The 18,986-nt window shown below is 31.7% G+C and overlaps 5 protein-coding genes and 1 long non-coding RNA gene across 18 annotated transcripts; 2 read left to right on the top strand and 4 right to left on the bottom strand.

Moving 5' to 3' along the window:
* Positions 1-136: 136 nt before the first annotated feature.
* On the bottom strand, positions 137-3,945 carry LOC128884183 (myosin-2 heavy chain-like). Of its 6 annotated transcripts, none has more exons than XM_054137334.1 (23): positions 3,792-3,945; positions 3,642-3,683; positions 3,553-3,585; positions 3,458-3,499; positions 3,346-3,408; positions 2,947-3,231; positions 2,758-2,806; positions 2,586-2,704; positions 2,454-2,534; positions 2,276-2,404; positions 2,099-2,224; positions 1,997-2,047; positions 1,629-1,662; positions 1,476-1,564; positions 1,306-1,428; positions 1,218-1,260; positions 1,104-1,159; positions 1,012-1,047; positions 829-957; positions 737-781; positions 646-667; positions 549-609; positions 137-512 (listed from the first exon to the last, which is right to left on the bottom strand). In XM_054137334.1, exons 1-23 carry the CDS (start codon positions 3,924-3,926, stop codon positions 500-502), a joined length of 1,806 nt encoding a protein of 601 aa, XP_053993309.1. In that variant the 5' UTR covers positions 3,927-3,945; the 3' UTR covers positions 137-499. The 6 variants fall into 6 exon arrangements, with proteins under 6 accessions (XP_053993309.1, XP_053993307.1, XP_053993308.1 ...); XM_054137332.1 differs by having other exon boundaries at positions 137-504; XM_054137333.1 differs by having other exon boundaries at positions 137-499.
* A 1,285-nt stretch (positions 3,946-5,230) lies between these two features.
* LOC128884185 (uncharacterized) lies at positions 5,231-6,101 on the bottom strand. Its single transcript, XM_054137343.1, has 2 exons — positions 5,879-6,101; positions 5,231-5,793 (listed from the first exon to the last, which is right to left on the bottom strand). The coding sequence occupies exons 1-2, from the start codon at positions 6,099-6,101 to the stop codon at positions 5,231-5,233; spliced, it is 786 nt and encodes a 261-aa protein (XP_053993318.1).
* Positions 6,024-8,738, top strand: LOC128884184 (uncharacterized). 4 transcript variants are annotated; one of them, XM_054137341.1, is made up of 12 exons: positions 6,024-6,139; positions 6,342-6,865; positions 6,936-7,036; positions 7,107-7,217; positions 7,263-7,364; positions 7,422-7,544; positions 7,614-7,743; positions 7,824-7,883; positions 7,928-8,021; positions 8,132-8,304; positions 8,354-8,552; positions 8,605-8,738. In XM_054137341.1, exons 2-12 carry the CDS (start codon positions 6,808-6,810, stop codon positions 8,636-8,638), a joined length of 1,185 nt encoding a protein of 394 aa, XP_053993316.1. In that variant the 5' UTR covers positions 6,024-6,139; positions 6,342-6,807; the 3' UTR covers positions 8,639-8,738. The 4 variants fall into 4 exon arrangements, with proteins under 4 accessions (XP_053993316.1, XP_053993314.1, XP_053993313.1 ...); XM_054137339.1 differs by having other exon boundaries at positions 6,044-6,139; positions 6,317-6,865; XM_054137338.1 differs by lacking the exon at positions 6,024-6,139 and having other exon boundaries at positions 6,396-6,593; positions 6,683-6,865.
* Positions 8,626-14,190, bottom strand: LOC128884182 (polyamine-transporting ATPase 13A3-like). Its single transcript, XM_054137331.1, has 7 exons — positions 13,420-14,190; positions 12,991-13,368; positions 9,603-12,927; positions 9,418-9,555; positions 9,260-9,350; positions 9,090-9,206; positions 8,626-9,037 (listed from the first exon to the last, which is right to left on the bottom strand). The coding sequence occupies exons 1-7, from the start codon at positions 13,485-13,487 to the stop codon at positions 8,727-8,729; spliced, it is 4,428 nt and encodes a 1,475-aa protein (XP_053993306.1). The 5' UTR covers positions 13,488-14,190; the 3' UTR covers positions 8,626-8,726.
* A 1,743-nt stretch (positions 14,191-15,933) lies between these two features.
* Positions 15,934-16,422, bottom strand: LOC128883811 (uncharacterized). The gene is made up of 3 exons (XR_008459116.1): positions 16,284-16,422; positions 16,120-16,229; positions 15,934-16,064 (listed from the first exon to the last, which is right to left on the bottom strand). It is a non-coding gene; the product is annotated as an uncharacterized LOC128883811 (long non-coding RNA).
* Positions 16,058-18,869, top strand: LOC128883810 (acidic leucine-rich nuclear phosphoprotein 32 family member B-like). Of its 5 annotated transcripts, none has more exons than XM_054136557.1 (7): positions 16,058-16,180; positions 16,348-16,457; positions 16,540-17,699; positions 17,774-18,059; positions 18,123-18,175; positions 18,233-18,398; positions 18,466-18,868. In XM_054136557.1, exons 3-7 carry the CDS (start codon positions 17,355-17,357, stop codon positions 18,576-18,578), a joined length of 963 nt encoding a protein of 320 aa, XP_053992532.1. In that variant the 5' UTR covers positions 16,058-16,180; positions 16,348-16,457; positions 16,540-17,354; the 3' UTR covers positions 18,579-18,868. The 5 variants fall into 5 exon arrangements, with proteins under 5 accessions (XP_053992532.1, XP_053992534.1, XP_053992531.1 ...); XM_054136556.1 differs by lacking the exon at positions 16,058-16,180 and having other exon boundaries at positions 16,248-16,457; positions 16,540-16,710; positions 16,816-17,699; XM_054136555.1 differs by lacking the exon at positions 16,058-16,180 and having other exon boundaries at positions 16,248-16,457; positions 16,540-16,759; positions 16,816-17,699.
* Positions 18,870-18,986: the final 117 nt, after the last annotated feature.

The following is an 18,986-nucleotide window of genomic DNA, read 5'->3' as shown; positions in this document are numbered from 1 at the left end:
TGACACATTTCACTTCATTTAGTTTTCTTGTAAACATCTGCATCACTACGCAACCTAGAGCGCTTCAACAAAACAAGTTAAAAATTAACTAAGGTAATGTTAGTGTTTTGTCTTAACCTCACTTAACAACCAATTATCTGTTTTTAATAACCATTTTTGTGTTTTTAATTCAATGTTCAATTAAACAAGAGTCACATTTTTTATATAATAAAAACTGTCTCTATACTGCGAGTGCCCAAAAAGAGTAAGGTTTTGAAAGTTATTTCTCGGGTACCCGTATTACTAAGCGTCACACCAAGCTTTTATACCTCAATTTTTTTAATAATAGTTCAAAATTGATCTTTTGCAAGGCTTGTATACCACGTTCCTAAGGTATCAGTACTTTTTATTTTTTAAACTTCGTTTAACGCGAGAAAAAAAAAATTTGTTTCACAAAAGGACCCCGCCGTTTACATATTCCACGATATCAGGGGAAATTCAGTTCAACATTTCCCGATGACTAGACTAGGACACTACAATTATTCACTAGTGTTATTCATTAACCATACTATTTCACGATTTTCTTTAGCCTCGGCTTGTTCTCGACCTTTAATTTACAAATAGCATAAACTACTTATAAAAGAATTTTTTTGATATAACCCATACCTAACACGTTTTCCCCTTCAGTCTGTACAGTAAAATAATTACAATAAATGCAAAATGTTTTTTAACTCGAATTTTTGTACAACATTTTTACCAAATCAGAGGTCTCGTTTATTTTCTTTGTTGAAGGACAGGAATCCTATAAAAAAGATGTTTTCATTATATAAACAACATAGGGAAGCGTACGCTTGAACACGATTTTGACTTCACTTTTTCACTTTGGCATTTCTCTTTTATTTTCGCAACTTCCTCATGTGCTAATTCATCAGTACTTTCACTCGTCTCTATTTTTCCTTCCAAATCGGTTAGTCGAGTCTATATAAACAGCCAAGAAACATTTTCTTTTTACCATTTAGTCTAAAAACATGCCTGTAGCCCAACTATCTCACGACTGAATTCCTTTATCTATAAACGAAAATTGGCGTTGCCATTTCAATATTTTCATTATAACAACAATGTACCTTATCCCCAGTTGATGCTGTCTCTTGCTTAACATCTTCAAACTGACGGTCTGTGTCTTTTTTTAAATCCCATTTAATAATTTTATCAAATCTAAATCAACTACATGAAGTTACCAGCACAAGAAATACTTTTAGCATTCTTCATCACAGTCTCGGCCTAAAAAAAAAATGAAGCTGTGATTCTCTTTGAAGAATTTTTTACGTTGCTTCGTAAGGTTTTAGACTCATCTTGTAGCTTATCCATCTTTTTTAAAGTTTCTTTAGCACTTGAGACAGCATCATTTAAAAGATTCTCTTGTATTCTAATATCTTCAAATTTTTCCTCCTGAAAAAAATATTGGAAAACACTATTTCAATGTTACAAATCATTACGAAATTTTTAACACTATCGCAGGAGATGTCCGTTGTATTTAATATAGAATTTTTTTCAATCGTTTTCGTTAAAGCAATATAATCTTTTTCTACAAAAACACACCAAGGGTTTCCATGTACACTTTTCATTTCATACACGCCATAAAACGTTACCTGCATTGTTTAAAACGCTTTCGGTCTTTTTTATCTGCAGCACACCACAATCATCATGATTCTACTAGCACCCACTTAATTCTCACAATGTATTGTTAATATACTACTGAAACAAGAATTTTTTCTATTACTAATTCTATTTTCTTTAGAGATACCACTAATAAACGTAGAGTTAGTTATCCTCCACTACCTAGAGTATCAACACATGTATGTAATACCAACAGGGGCGCTATTGGTAAGGTTTACTCATCAACAGCTTTTCTCTACTTTATTACCATAATTTTTGCAAATTATTCTTATTAAGAAAAAAAACGTGTTACTTTATTGATTCAAATGCATAGTATGAACACTTTGAAAATAAAACCTACTAGTTTTTCTATTTCGAGTGTATACTCAACGAGAGCCTCAGCTTGAATATTCTGATAAAAAATAGTAAAACCGACACCTCCGTTTGTTTAAAAAAAGCATACAGCAAGATCGCCTTCTGAAGTTGCGGCGGCCTCTTTTTTCTTCAAATTATCTCTCCTTTCTTCAAAATTTTCCTCTGTGCCCTCCTGTGGCAAAGCATCTTCTAAACTCAATTCTCTCAAGGCTTCCTAAAGTAATTTCAAACAAAAGTATAGCCTATTTTCTGTTTCATGTTTTACATTTGTTTCACAATCCAGTTTCTTTTCTTTGTTTGTCAATTCCGCTTCTTTTTCTTTCATTTCGTTATTATGATTTTCTTTTCTCTTTGACATTTCATCATCAGCCTCTTTAACCTCAACGTCTAATTTCTACACAAAAACATTGATTTGAATGTTTGCATTTCGCGTGTGGCATTACACTTATATTGTTGTTTTCCAGTTCTTCAGCGTTTTCTTCCGCGTTTTTGCTCTCCATCAATTTGTTCCGAATACGTTTAACCTGAAAAAATCAATAATGTTTATTTTGAACAATTTTTTTTCAAAAACTCACCTCTAGTTTTCCTTCCTCTAAAGATTTCTTTGTTTCATCTTCCTTATCTTTTTTCGAATTATGCTCGTTGATATTCTTCAACTCCTCCTCAAGACTTTTAATATTGTTGTTTAAACATTCTAAAAAAAAAAAAACACTCTATCAATATTTTGCGTATCTTCATTTTGTCTACCCGCTTGGTTGGCCAGTTTCAATGAACGATTTGTTATGCTTTCTTGCATCTAAACAAAAAACATGACTATTTTTAAAACTGGCCGAAAAAAATAAACTATGTGTCAATGTTTCTCAAATTAAAACAAAATGAATACTTCAATGGCATTTTTATTTTTACGGTGTTCAAGCTAAACTAATGTAATCCTACTGATTCTTCCGAATCCTGACTCTTTTTTGGGTTGCCAGTAGACATTTGTTTCTCATGTTCCGCGACTACGTTACTATCAACTTTTTTCTTTTTTTCTTCTAATTTCTCTGATTGCTTAATATGATTTTGTTCTTCTTTGTCTTCTTCGTTTCGCGCTTCCTCATTTTGCGGTTCTTGGTTTTGTTTTTCTTGTTTCTGTTTTCGCTGCAATCTATGTGTCTCCTCCTCGTTTTTATAAGCTTTGTTTGAATTTAAACTGCTTTCGCTTAACTGCTGAAGGTATTCCTACACGTATAAGCACACAATACAATTTTATAGTAAAAATTTATTGTTAAAACATTGAACTACCACTCTTCAATTCAATGCAATGTCCCTAAGATGCAACAACTATTCCATTACCTTTCCGTTATTAGAAAAAGTTTTTTTCTGCGCTGGGGAAGATACATCTAATTTTTCGCTTTTCTACAAGGAAAACTTATACAAAAAAAATTCATTTAACCCGTATTTTTACCGTTAACGTTGATAGAGGTATTAATAAATTTGCATTATGTAACTGATACGCATCAACATTATATCGTTGAAATTCCAATCAGTATAAAAGTATACCTTTTTGAAATTAATTGCGTCCTCCAAATGATTCTAGGAATAAGGATTGTTTAATTATATATAGATTAAGAAATAAAAAAATAACAAACCTTTAGTCTCGATGACTCGGATAGAAAAAATGGTTCTTTATTCTATTCCATCACAAGAATATCACAACTCGTGTTTAAGTAAAGAAATTTTTAATTTGTATTTTTCAAAATAAAACATAAGACTATTAAATGGAACAATTTAACTTGTACCTGCCCATGATGACTTTTTTCCCGTTGAGGTGTATTAAGTGCAACTAATGAAGTTAAGCGTTTGTGAAATGGATGAACACAAAAACCTTGTTGTAATAAATATAAATAAAAAATACAAGAAAACCAAAAAGTCATTTTTTGCTATAAAACATAATCGTACACAATTAAAAGTGTAGTTTAGTTTTTCAGAAGATATAAAAAATTAATAAGTATTTAATACAAAAACAAAACTCGCTTTTTACAAACATAGTTACTTTGAACGTATTGTTTTTTTCTTTTTATTGTAATGCTTTCTTTTTTTTTTTAATAAAAAGTCTTATTCTTGCATAATCCGAATTTTTTATTTTTTTGGAAATATATTTCGGTGAACCTTCGATTAATGGAGAAATTAAAAAAAATAATCATTACAAACTTAAATTTAAAGTAAAATTAAATGGACTATTTGAAGTGTTCATTTGAATTTGTAAGATAATCCATTTAGACATTTTTTTTGGACGTATTAGAAAAAAGAAGTGTATTTTTAAGCACCACAGCAGAATACTTTTTGAAGAAACGACCGCTTTGGACGTTGATATACAACTAAATCATACGTATACTCTCCAATATCGTACTTTTTCCATAGAAAAGGAGTATATGGACTTGTCTTTAAGGAATCCCAAATACTACAACATAAATAGGCATTTATTGTTTTATTAAAAAATGGTAGTGGAATAAAGCATTAAAACATACTGACGGGGTCGAGAACCTTGTATACCAGATTGGCAAAAACTTCCAAGAGCGTACGTCAATTGTTCAGGGCACCCTAATGCTTCTTCCACACAGTTTCTTAATATATGTCGACCACGTGAAGTCGTAGATTTAGGAAGCAAAGTGCAATATCTTTTCCATGCGTTTGTATAGTCATTTAAACTGAGTTCAGGCTGGGCAGGTTGAACTGTACGTCCGCTTGTATCCACATATTCAGGAGCATGTCGAAATTTTGTTTCCATAAGTTCGCGTAAGTTTCGCAAAAAATTCTTTTTGATTATAAACTTCTTAACAAAAAAAGAAACGTACTCTTAATAGGGTACTAAAGTTTTATGTGTGTTGTAACATATTCTTCTGAAGAATTAGCTGCATGTTTGGTTTTTGGATATATTCGTATATTGAAGAAAAATGAGTTTGCACGTACATGGAAGTGCAGCAACAAGCAAAAACTTTTTTTTTCATTAAAATTATGTTAATCGTTTATGAAAATTCCAATAAAAATAGCAATTGTAGCTTAGAAAGGTTTTTAAATCAATTTGGTCGACAGATTGGCTAGCACGTTAGTAAATCCTCAAAAAAATTTTTTGTACTCAGTTTGAAAGGCCACACACAATTTTGTCGACTATGCTTGATTCTTATTCGTAACCCTAAAACCAAGATATTCCATTATTTACTATTGAATACTTTCTTGATCATGCTGTATTTTTTTCCAAGCCCCGTTTTGAGGATAAATAAAGGTAGACATGATGCCAATCTAAAGTTGCTGTATAATTATGTAAATCTTCTAGAAGAAACTTTGTGTATGGGTAGTTTTTTATAAGATCACAAGAAGAAGACTCACTAGACTGTGACATTAATGATGTCTTCAACCCTTTACGTGGTAGTCGAAATTGATCGATCGAAGAAAAAGACGATTCATCAAAAGCATAGGAATGAAACGGTCGGATCTGGGATGTATAAATATTATGACAAGAATTAATTGATAATGTTGTTTGTTTAGAAAATTTTTGGGCAAATGGTAATGAATGTGGCTCTTTTTCAGAAAAATTCATTTTGTCGGTTATTGTATTTTGTTCCTTTTGAGATGCGTCATCAATACTATTAAATCTATGAACAAAATGTGTTTGTGGATCAATTAATTTGGTGTGATACGCTTCAGTTTCATTTATTTGAGATAAATGACTTTCATTATCATTTGAAGGCGTTGATGCAGGATTTGATTTCATTTCTGAAGAATTAGATTCTTTAGGCAAAGCTAATAAAACAAAAAGGCAAAAGGAATTTTATGTGTTCTATTTTTATCTTAGTAATAGAAATACAGTGAAAACTGAAATGACTACCTAGTGATGATAATGGATCAATGGGAGGTGAGAAAAACTTATTTGCATTAAGGTCCATGAAATGCTTTTCGTTTTGACGAGGAGATTCCATTAAGCTGGTATTGGGTGTTCCTTTAACGTCATCATGAAGCGTCTTTTTATGAGCGTGGGATTCTTGATAAGCGTCTGTGATTTTTATACCGTCTGGTTTAAAACTTTTTTTAATATCATGTTGATTGGACATATCATCCAGATGTTCTAGAGATGGCAACCGAAAATGAGGTGCTCGATCATAAAAATCTTGTGTGTAACTTGATTCACTGTCATTAACATTATTTAAAAAATGTGATACATTCGTCTTAGTTGTGTGATAATCTGATTCACAATTAGTATAGAATGGTTTTTTTTTCACAACTTTTGAAAAATAAGCCTGAAAGTCCGAGCTCTGATTTTTTTTAGGTGCATTAACAAAAAATGTTGTTAGGTTTTTCTTGACAGCTGCTGAGCCTAATACTACGGAATGAATTTCGGAAACAACGTAGTGATCTATCTACTAATATAATTTTAAAATTTACCGTTCGCATCACGTTGCATTGAGCCATTAGGAAAAAGAAACGACGAAGCTTTATTAAAGTTGAAACGAGATTTATCTTTAACGAACAATTAAACAATATTGCGAAACATTGAAAGCCGGAAAAACGATCAATTTGCAACCTACACTGAGAAGGTTTTTGTTGTAAGAGAGATTTCACCGAACGATGTTTTTGAGAATGCATTTCTTTGAATGTAATTGACAGTGATACTACTGTATTTATTTTTTTACAGAAATTCCATAAGTACACAACTTTTTGAGTGTAGCAATAATGAATAAACTTTATGATTTCCGGTCACACACAAAAAAAAAATTATATCTATTGACAAATTAATTGAATGAACTTTGTGTGAAGAATATGTCTTCTTATAGAAAAAACGATCATTCATTCGATCGCATAAATGCCAAAAGCGCGGGTAGAGTGTTTTATGTTATCTGAAGTATTTCTTCATAAAAAAGAATTGCATTCTTTTTTTGTTACATTAGTTGTAAGTCTAATGGGAAGTCCTTACCGTTTGGCAAGTAACCCTTTTACGCCGTCTTATCACATAAACAGTCGTGATCCAGATTGCACGCTCTTACATCAGGTATGAAATGTTCCCTGCTTAGTTTTGTAGTGTATAGAATTTACTAAATGAATGTCATGCAATTATGTAGGCACCTTTTCCTTATGGTATCCCCAACAATACTCAACCTTATAATATCTTATGTACAAGTTTACTTCGTACAGATTTTTCTCGAAATAAAAGTTATTTCACAGATGTTAATGTACGTGATTAATATTACGTACTCTCAAGATGTTTTTTTTTTTAGTGGTTCCCTGATGCACAAAGATTCCTTTCCACAAGTTTAACAGGGGAAATTGTCATATGGAATAGTGAAACGTTAGCGATTGAGGATTTTAAACGTTTACCAGTAATGTTTATTACCGTCATTTTTTTTTTGTACATGAGTTCATGAATGTGTTTTTAGGCGAGTTCTGGAGGCTTAACATGCTGTGAGTGGCTTCCTGACAACTCTATGGCTTTATTTGGTGACATGGGAGGTCATATTATTTTAACAAATGACTGTTTATCCCCTTTAGGAATTTTAATGGTAGTGTTACTTTATCCATATATCATATGTGTTTTCTCTTTTCCACATTAGACAAACAATTTGTATTAGAATGAAGTGCAACATCCTATTTTATGTTTAACCCCTTCCCCTACATCTCTAAAAATATGCTCAGCCTCGAAACATAATTTTCCTTGTATTTTCGATTTGAAAACACAATCAAAAGAACGCGATCTCGCAGGTAGATTTCTTAGAATTACGAGGACTTTGATTTAACGCGTATAACTTTATTTTGTTATGCGCAATTTCGAAACAAAAAAGCATCCGGATACGAAATCATTTGTTTACAATGGCATCCTTCTAAGGGTTTAATTGCAACAGGTCAGTTTTTAATTCCCACCATTTTTCAATTTATAAATACGTAGGTTCTAAAACGAATCAACTTGTTTTTTGGGATCCTCGCAGTGCTGCAGCTATAAAAATTGTCATGGCTCACAATGGTTCTTTGACTTGCTTACAGTGCGTTAAAACAACTAAGTGTCGTGTTAAAATACTATCGTTTTTTGTTCTATTGGCTGCACTGAAACAAGTTAATTATAGAATATTCAAGACATCTTTTTACTATGTAGATTCAATTCTGAAGGAACATTGCTTGCCACAAGTGGTCGAGATACATTACTTCGAATATGGGATATGAGGACAATGAATTGTTTATCAGTGCTCCGTCCAACAGACCAGTCGGATTCTTTTATTACCAAATTAGCATGGCACCCTTTGTACGACTCACAAATTCTCATATCAGGTAATCTGTCAATTTCTTTTTTGTTATTGTTAATTCTTTACGAGTTCAGGTGATGCGTCTGGTCGTTTAATAACAAATGATTTAAATTCTAAGTTTCCCAAAAATGCTTTGGATAACAAATTAAATTTTACACAATGCTGTTCTTTGAAAATACCCATGTTTCATGAACAACAAATCACAGGAATTTCATTTCATCCTTTGGCTCACTTACTGTGTACGACAGGTTTTGATGGCTCTATCAAAATATGGTACTAGTTTTGTTTTTACCTTTACTATTAAAATGATTGTTAACCTTGCTAGGGGGCCGACTGTTGAAAAGTATGGTAACGAATAAACAATTTTAGTGCAGTTCAATTTTTAGTCATAATGTTTTATATCTTTACTACATAGTTAAAACTATATTAACATTTTTAAAAATATCATTATATATGAAAAAAACATAACTGGTCTTTTTTATTTAAAGGAAAGCCACCATCGATAAAATAAGCTAAAAAATCTTTTCGTGCTTGATAATCTCTAGCAAGTTTTCTTACAACTATTTTTTCAAATAGTAAAGTTGTCACAGAGTTACAAATGACAAGTAGAGATAAACTAATACGAAAGTATGACGGTAGAGGAACAATAGCAAGCCAGACGCTTAGTTTGGATATAGTCGTGGGGCTTAGTAAAAAGAGAATGGATGAAATTGACAAAATAACCATAATTCCCGTGAAAATCGTGTTAGTATAGATGGCTATTTCAACATTTTATTTAAAATTTATATCACAACATTTTATGCAACTTACGCTTTCTCCAAGGTCTTCCCATGGACAAAGCTAAACATGCTACGATGTATTGAAAGGATGATACTATAAAAACTACAGTGTTTTCATATCCTTGTAAATCGTCGGAATCAAAATGGGCTACAGAGAAAAAAATAAGAAAAAAGAATTGAAGGATTACACTTGTAATTTACTTTTAGTTGAATCTGGTATAAAACGGACATAAAAATTTGAGGTTTCCAGTAGCACAATAGCTAAAATTGTAAAAATTATTTGAATGATGATCTACAACCCACAAGAAAAAACGCATTCTAACAACACAGTGTTCTGTATTAATTTTTTTAAAAAAGACCTGTCCAACTAAGGATAAAACAACCGGTAAGCCTATAAGTCGTCTATCCGGAAATTTGGATGTTAAAGTGTCAGAAGCATGGGTCCAAGCCATCGTCATGGATAAAGGTAAAACAACTATAAGATCAATCCAAAGATACTACAAAACAAAATAGTCGACTTGCACAGACATTAAGAATTCATTACCTGAGCATCCGTTAAATTTGTTCCATAATAATACAGTACCAATGAACTGAATAATTGAATAAAAGCATAAAACGCAATATATTTAAAGCACTGGAATGAATTAATTAAGGCGCTTCTTGCTTCACGAAGCAAATCGATAACATTAGTTAAACTTTGAGCTCCTGAAGTGAAAGACGCTGCAATCGAAGCTTCTTTATCACTCATGGATATTCCAAAACTCGCGACTTGTAACGCAGCACAATCGTTCGCACCATCACCACACATCCCAACAGCTGGATCACCCGATAAGTCTTGTAACGATGTTATAAGCGTTGCTTTGTCATCTGGAAGCATGCGAGCATAAATTCGACAATAACGTAAACAATATTCAAAAAACGTTATATCAACAAATACTTCGTCTTTCATTTTTTCAATATTATCATTATTTGTAAATCGATCTGAATACTTTTGGGTTTCTTTTAGTTGAAAATTTTTACAAGACTCTGAAGACCCTCCCACACAACTCTCTTGTAATGTTGCCTGTTTGGAATTCATATCAAAGTTGCTATTTTTTTGACAAAGCACACTACATTTATAGTGTAATCCACTATGATGGTCACGGGGTAGAAGAACGCGTAATAGAAGTGATGATTCAATATTGCGTTTATTTGGTTGATTCGAAGGTGCGACTAGTGATTCTAAATCTGATAAATTTGAAGTAGGTAAAGGGGCTTCTCTTTTTAAAAAGAAATTAGTAAAAAAATGAATATTGAATTTCTGATTTTTCGTTTCACCCGTGAACAAACAATTTACACGCGTATTATCATTTGTTTTTGATTTAAAAGGATTGACTGCGACAACCCTGTCATGCTGAGATCGTAAAGTGCGAAACGCAGCTCCAGTCAACACAATTACAATATCACGAGGGTCCTTTCCGTGTAAATACTTTTTTATTTCTGCACTGGTGTAGGTCCCAGATGTTAAAATTTGTGACTTTGATGTTTCTGTTAAATTCCGTAAAGAAACTATACAGGGGACATCTTCATTTGTTTCACAAAAAGAACTGTTCGTTTTTCTTGTTTGAAGAAATTCCTTCGGTGTACCCGTTTCATGATATAAAGACTCTTCGTCTACAAAACCTAATGCGGTTTCTGAATTTAATAAACTTGAATCCGATTTAGGAAAAATATCGAGACGCGCATTAGAACTGTCTACTGTTGGAGAATGAAGAATCGGTGACCAAACAATTGAACTAATGGATAGAGAATTCGAAGCTACTGTACTTGCCACATCACCTAAAAGAACTATCTCTTTTGAGAAATCAATTAAACCTGTGCTACGGGCTACTGCTACGGCTGTTAAAGGGTTATCACCTGTAGACATAAGACTACGACAATTCGCTTGTCTTAACTCTTGAATAATCCTTCTCGTTTCGGGCTTTAATTGATTATTAAAAATAGTCATTCCTAAAAGATAAACACCTTGCTCTACTTCTTCCCGTGAAAGCGATTGAACGAAATTATAAAGTGAGGAATGCTTGGACTGGCGAAAATCATAATTTTGCAAAGATTCTGGAGGTAAGTTTAAACGTTTTCCTGCAACCACTAACACACGCATTCCTGCCTCCGTATGTCGACGTAATGTTTCCTTAAAATCAACTGGAACAGAAAAAGGAAGACAACGCGGTTCAATTTGTTCTGGTGCACCCTTCATAAAAACCCATAATTCTTTTTTCAAACGATCATAAACAATTACACTCATTCGTTGAAGATAAGACGAGAATTCGAAACACTTCACGACATAAAGTACGTCATTAAGAGATTGCGCCTTGTTTTCATTTGTATTCTTGTTTTGCTTCGTATACAGAAAATTCATGGATTGAGTTGTTTCACATGGTGAAAGTATTCTTCCAACCTTAAATAAGCAAGGCAAATCTAGTTTACGTACTGAACTTTCATTTTTGGGGGATTCATTGTTTACAGAATAATTTTCTTCCTGTGAAGAAAATGTCGATTTCTCTGACATAATAGAAAACATGCTAAATTGCAACATTTGAACCTCCATAGGATCACCCAATAATTCATCATTGACAACAACAACTGTATGACATGTACCCATAGCCTTCAAAAGTATATCTGGTATTTGATAAACGTCATCTATCATAGAACTGAAGAGAAAATGTTTATTTTTATCAGGTGCACATGGTGTATCAAATATTTGTTGATCCAGTAGACGAGAATAAGAAACGCCTTCTAATTGAAGTCCTAGAACCGTAAGTGTGCCAGTTTTATCAAAAACCACCGTATTTACTTGACCTGCTATATTAATACGAGAAGGTTGTAAACAGAATATTTTATAGACTCGACGAAGTCTTTCCACAGCTATTGTGCAACCAACGGTCATAGAAGCAGTCAAAGACGGAGGAAGTGCATTTGAAAAAGAATCTACTGAACGATGGATAAGCGGTCCTAAGGCTAAATTTACACGATATGACAAAATTGCTGTTAAAATTGAACCACAAAAGGCTAAAATTGCTAAAAGACCCATAAACTTATAGGTTTCTTCTTTAAAACTGGCGGAGTCGTGAAATGAAGGATAAAGAATACAACGTAGCATATGCCCTTGTTTCGTTGAAAATCCCGTTCGAATCACCATACCATAAACGTACGATTGTAACGGTTTGATTGAGCAATGTGTTTGTTCAATTGAAAGTCTTGTTATAAGAATTTTCGTTCCACCATATAACGTATGATTTGCATCATCATGAATCAAAAATGTTTTAGAATTTTGAGATGCTGACGCTAAAGAACTTTTTAAAATAGGAGCGGTTTCACCAGTTAAAACATCTTCATTCACAAAAACAGAACCACGTAATAACAATATATCACAAGGAAGAATCATATTGTTTTCTAAAATGATTAGATCACCGGGAACTAAATTACTTGAACTCATTTCCTTAATACAAGACTCATTCTCTTTTGAACAAACCCGCACCGTTGTAAAACCTTGAGCCATTTTTTGAAATCGTTTTTGAGTACGATTAATTTCGTAAACTTCTACACATAAGGAAACAACTGTAATACAAATAATCGCTGCTGCGTATTGATAATACTGATCCCATATCCATGCACCAATCGCAGCAATTTGAAAAATGTAAAAAGGATGAAAAACTTCAGAAACAAACAATGTAAACAATGGTTTCGCTTCCATTTCTACTGAACATAACCCGTAAATTTGTTTTCGTTCTTCTCGTAAAGCGTCTGTCAACAAATTGTCGCCATATGTTTCATATAATGTTTGTGAAGGCATATGACGATTGAACTGAATTGATTCAAATTGGTGGCTCCTAAAAGAAAAAATACCATCGAATTCTTTTTAGCATGTTCTCTTCTGAAAAAAAATAACGTACCAAATATTATAAAGATAAGGGCGTTGTTGATAAATAAATTTGATAGTAACAAATTTTTTATTTTCATCAAATGACAAACTCTTGCTTGTATGTTTTTTTAAAGTCAACAGTGAAGTTGTTCTTAAACAACAAGAAGAGAATTCTTTACCAGTGACATGCACATATTGACAAAAGACAATGTCTTGCTTTTGATTTTCACATGTGACAATACAATATTTAGCTAATGCTATGTCAGATGTTTTGATATAACGGAAACGGTAATACCGTACTGGAAACCAAGAAAGAACCAGAGAAAAAATACCTAATGTTAAAAAGGATAAAATAAAAAAAAGAATATCCCGTGTAATTGATTGTGCATAAAGATCTACTAAAACAACCCTAAAGATACATGAAAATTGTTTTGTTAAATAAACAATAACTTTAGCCTACCTATCAAAATTGCTTACTCTTTCGTCTAAAGGATCCAAGTAAACGGGTAAAGACAACGAAAATGACATGGCACGTTTGTTTAGGTAACACTTGAAAACTTAAAAGAGTTATTGAATAACAAGATATGACTTTAAAAAAATAAATGAATAATAACTTTTATATAATGTTATAAAAATAGGCACTTTTCGCTTAGTATGAAAAAAAGCTTAAATAAACTTTATGATTTTCTATCTAGCACAGAAAGATATACACGTTTTATGTAGGGAGAAAAAAAAAAGATGATGAACTAGATGAGAGAACTGAAGACGTCATCTTTTAAAAAAGAACATACAGTCAGCCACTCTTTCTAGAGAAAAAATAGAATCTAACCCGAAGAGACTTTTGTTTGTCTTACAAGAAAAAGTTGATTTTATCGAAACATACTAAAACGTTAATATTTTTTCTAACAGAATATAACACAAAAGTTTTTTAAATGTATTAATAATTTGTACCAAGAGAAAAGAAAAATAACTTTTACTATCAAACCAATTTAACGAATTTAAAGAATAAAACCTGCAGGTTTCTTTTTAAAAAAAGGGCAATGTTAGGGTGGTCGACGTTGATGAAGAAACCCGCTCCAAACCCGATGAATTCCTTGACTAAGCGTATTCATGGGATTAAAACATTTTATTGTAGCATTTTTTTTCGAGTAAAACGACAAAGATCACATAAAAAATAAGTATGTTAAGCTTTCTTTTTTTCTTATATTTGTGAATTGAAAACTGTTAATTTTTATAAAAAAACAGCATCTAAGCTTTATATCGAAACGAGTAAACCTAAAAGGAACGAAATCACACACAGCGCCATTCTGTATTTCATGCATTGGGTTAGGAACATGCACTCTGTTTTTCAGTTTTCATATTTTGATTAGATTAAAAATTTAATAACTTTCGTTGACCTAGTGCTTATCCTAAAAGACATTGTAGTAAACATTTTTGTGTTCTAGTGTGCGTAGTCCAAGCTCTAAAAGAACATTGAATTCTAAGAAAAGCATTGTTTTTTTTTAATAAAGCATACCTGATTGTTAAAAATAATAAGATACTTTCTGCAAACACTTTAACTATCACCATCCTATGACATTCAAAATACACTCATTTCAAACAGTTTCATCGCAATTGGAGTTTTCTCATAGTGTAATACTTATAAAAAATCAATTTGAGAATTGTATACCTGTTATAAATATATTTTGCGTCCTCAACCTTTCATTTAAATTACAAACAATCCTTCCTATAGTTTATACCTGATCCGATTGTGAGTTTAGCTATCTTATATCAAATTTGAAACTTTCTTTTGCATATTTCTTATTCGAAATTTTTTCCTTCTAAATGAAAAGGTTGGTTTTTATGAGTGTTTTCTTTCAAAATCTTTTACCTTCATAACGTCTCCAACTGGAGCACCGATGATTGCTTAGCTTTCTTAGGAGTATGATTTCAAGTATTCATTTGGAAATCTGAATTTTCAGACACTGTGTTTTTATATGAACAACATATATGATTGGATAATGAGAATAATTAGATAAAACAAATCAGGAACTACTTTTAATGTCACATTTTATTTTTAAAACGCCAACTAATCGTCTAAGAAAGCTATTCTTTGCATTCATGCAAGTAAACATTAAAAGCGTTTCATGCTATAAACAAAAACCACTTTACTCTCATTGTTTTGAGTAATTTATAGTACATGTTTTACGTTGATTTCTAATGTGAGAGAGTGCTGCAGTAAAATTGAAAGTTCCTTTTCAGCCAATTTCAACTAAAATCGTGTATATAAATCCTCACCCCAAAAAAAAAACTTGAAAACATCAGTATTAATTATACTGCTATATTTAAAATCATTTACTCAATAATCACTTACGTATGAGACAAATAAAAATCGCGGTCATCTCTACTATTTTTTTAAAGAATCTTTCAATTCCTTAGTTGTTGCTTTTTTTATGATGCTTTGATTGATTCCTAGCTTACTACGTATGCCAACATTTATCCTTTTTTTTCAATTAAATGGACTTACTATACTACCTTTGATAGAAAATATTGAATATCGGATCTCAACATTTTCTGCATTCTTTTTTAATGGCAGTGTCTTAAAACGCTTTTACTTTTCAACTTCTCGTTGACTTAAACTTATCTCCAACACATTTTTTTGACAACGATGTACAACCAATCATCTAACTTTAACATGACGTGTTGGTTTTTTTATTTTTCAAATGAAAAGTATAGATAATTTTGTCAAAACCTTTGTCATTCGCTTCTTTTATTATCATAAAATCAAAAAGGGTCATATTCAAATTCAGATCTTCTAATAACCTAACTATAAGCCATGTTCCCACCTCTACGCAAAAAAATAACACGAGACTTATAAGATATGTATAAACATCAGTTGCAGTATCTTCAGCTATTTTTGTTAACCATTTGCAGCCTTCCTACTTGACACTTTCTTTCGCCAACAGTTTCTGATTTTTTTTTGGTTCAAATCATTTATAATCACAGAAATTGAAACCATTGTGAAACCTGCAGCATAACAGTGAATGACGTAACTGATGAAAAGAGCGAAAAAAGTAGGGATTTAATGAATTAGTGGACACTCCTTTGCTTGACAAAAAGTTGAATCTATTATGTAATAAAATGCAAATGAATACTAGCAAAAAAATACGTACTGATGTACCTGAACGAAAAAATGAAAATAATAAGAAAACAGAGTTTGTTCATTGTAACTCCCTCCAAACGTAAGATTATAGTAATATTCTATAAATTACATAAAAGCGTGAGATTCTCCTATAAACATTTTTCTCGATTAATTAGTACAAGAATTTTTAATATATAACGCACTTTAAATGTTTGTTTTTTCTTTTCAGCCAACAATTCTGTTTTTCTATATCATTTGTTCTTTTAGAACTACACTTTGCCATCAAATTAAAAATTTACCTTCCTCTGCAGGAAATCTTGTAGCAAATTTGGCACAATTACAACCGAACACAGCTTTAAAAATCCTTCCCGCGACCGGTACGACAACGTTATAAAATTGACTATTCTCGATGAAATTATTCAACCATTCACTTATTTTTATATGTTGTTGGTATTCTAGCGTATCGGTTTTCCCCAGAGCAAAAGCTGCAGATACTTTTTGAGGTTGAACGCGAGATACGAAATCATGCGGAAGCTTTGACGCAACAACTGGCAATTGAAGACAGGGAAAATGAAGAGGATACTTCACCCTTTTAAGAAAAGAATTCTTATGTTTTCTACCATGACCGTGGTAAAAATTTAACTATAGGTCTTTATTAAAGTGACAGAACAATATTGCTGTAACAATTTTTTATTGTTTGTAATTTTTTAACATTGCATTTCAATGTTTTTATAGATTCTTTCAATTTATTGTTTTCAAATCTATGTGGAATATTACGTTAGAATGTGATTAAATTAGGACTTTTCAATCTTTCACAAAAACCAAAATGTAAACAAATGTAAAAAAAACGGATCCTTCAATTTTCCAAAACATCACCTCCCATTACTCTGTCTATAATATTTATATAGTTTGTTTTGACTTATAAGAACAAGAAGAAACAACATTATGTATTATGATTTAAAATTATACGTTAAAATGAAGCACGAAGGAAGAATACTGATACTCTTTGGATAAAAAAAAGTTTATTTAATACTTTATAAATATGTCATATTTTTTATACGCCTACAAGATTACTGTGCTCTGGTTTGAAGACAAAAGTAGGAAAAACATTTTATAGTATCTGCACAACTCAATTTTGAAGAAAATGAAACCTGACGATCCTGTGTATGCAGGAATAAAAATTATTAGGATGAAGGCTGTATTAAAACTGGTGTCAGGCTTTTAATTACTTTAATAAAACTGGTGAAATCTATCTTTATATATAAAAACATAATATGCAAGCTGCTATAGAAGCACGGTATCCCGCATCCAATTACTCTTATGATGAGGTCGAAGAACTTGTTCTTGATGGATGCAAAATAAAAAAAATTTCAAAAGAAGATGGTGTTTTTCTTAGTCAGTTTAAAACATTGACCTCTTTAAGCTGTAGTCGCACTGGATTACTTTCAATTGAAAACTTCCCCGAGTTACCCACATTAACAGTATTAATACTACTAGACAATTCATTGTCAACAACGCACTCTCACTTGGATATTCTTTCGACCTGTACTCCCAACTTACGTGTTCTCCAGTTGGCCGGAAATCGACTGAATGACATTCATTTATTTATTCAATATTTAGTGAGAAAAAACATTTTTTTTTAACTTGAAATGTCAAATTTATATTATTGGCTATCGTACCTTATCTTTTGTAGACTCCATTAAAGCATTTAGAAGTTCTTGATGTCGAGATGAATTGCTTTAATAAAACAAAAGAAGATAATGCGTTTGTTTTTTCTGCATTATTCGAAAATCTTCCTGAACTCAAAGTACTAGATGGACGCGATAAAAATGGCCAAGATGTTGATGATGAAGACGCAGAAGAAGACGATGAAGATGACGAAGAATCTGAGAAAGATGTTGATGAAGATTTAGAGGACGAAGAGCTTGTGGACGAAATTGGTGATTTAGAAAAAGAAGAGGATGATGACGATAAAACTGGTACGTTCATCTTTATAAACCCTTTCTCTATTAAATAAAACGTATAATATGCTATGGTTTTAGACGCCACTTTTCTTTCCGATTGTCGAGCGAATTTAAAAGCTTTTTATGAAAAAGTACGAGAAAAAACGTGCATTAAACTATGTCACGTTACCTTATATCATGTTGTATAGGATTACACAAAAGAAAATGAGGAAGAAGATGATTACTTTAATCCTCTTGATGATGGAGACGACGAGGACGAGGACGAGGACGATGAGGAAGACGAAGACGATGAGGAAGAAGAAGAAAACGACGATGACGAAGACTACGAAGAGGATGACGATACTAATACAGAGGGTAATAATAGTGAAGAAAAACTTTAATTTTCTTTTTTTTTGTAATAATCTTCTTTTTTTTTTTATAGCAGATTTGAAAAATTCCATATATGTAGTTAATGATAAGTCAGAATCCAGTGAACCAAAGTCAAACGACAACAACTTAAAGGATACTCGCACTTTAAAGAAACAGCGTGTTTAATACAACGCTTTTATCCAGGCTTATTATTTACGAAAAAGCCATAAGAAAAACTTGTTTTCTCAGCATAATAAAAACTTTAACATATCCATTTGATCTTACCGTTTTTAAATAAAAACAAGTTAAATTAAGTTTTTTTCGTGTTGTACAAAACACAATAAAAAAGGTAGCATACATTTGTTTTTGTAAAATTGTGACTTTTTAGTCAATGCACTAAGCCCTATATTCGTTTCCATAAAGCAAACAAATCATTGCAGTTTTTTTTTAAATACTTCAAATTTTTCTTTTTTAATATAAAATGAAATTACAATTCATTGTTTAAAATGTTTGTACAACTGAAAAATGACTTCATTTAAAATTTTGTTTTTTTTTAATTTTGTTTATAGGAATAGTCATTAAAATGATATAACA

This window comes from Hylaeus volcanicus, unplaced genomic scaffold (genome assembly GCF_026283585.1).
Source record: "Hylaeus volcanicus isolate JK05 unplaced genomic scaffold, UHH_iyHylVolc1.0_haploid 12237, whole genome shotgun sequence".
NCBI classification, from domain to species: Eukaryota; Metazoa; Arthropoda; class Insecta; order Hymenoptera; family Colletidae; genus Hylaeus; species Hylaeus volcanicus.
The sequence above is the reverse complement of the archived record's forward strand: the minus strand, read 5'-3'. Positions and strand labels throughout refer to the sequence as shown.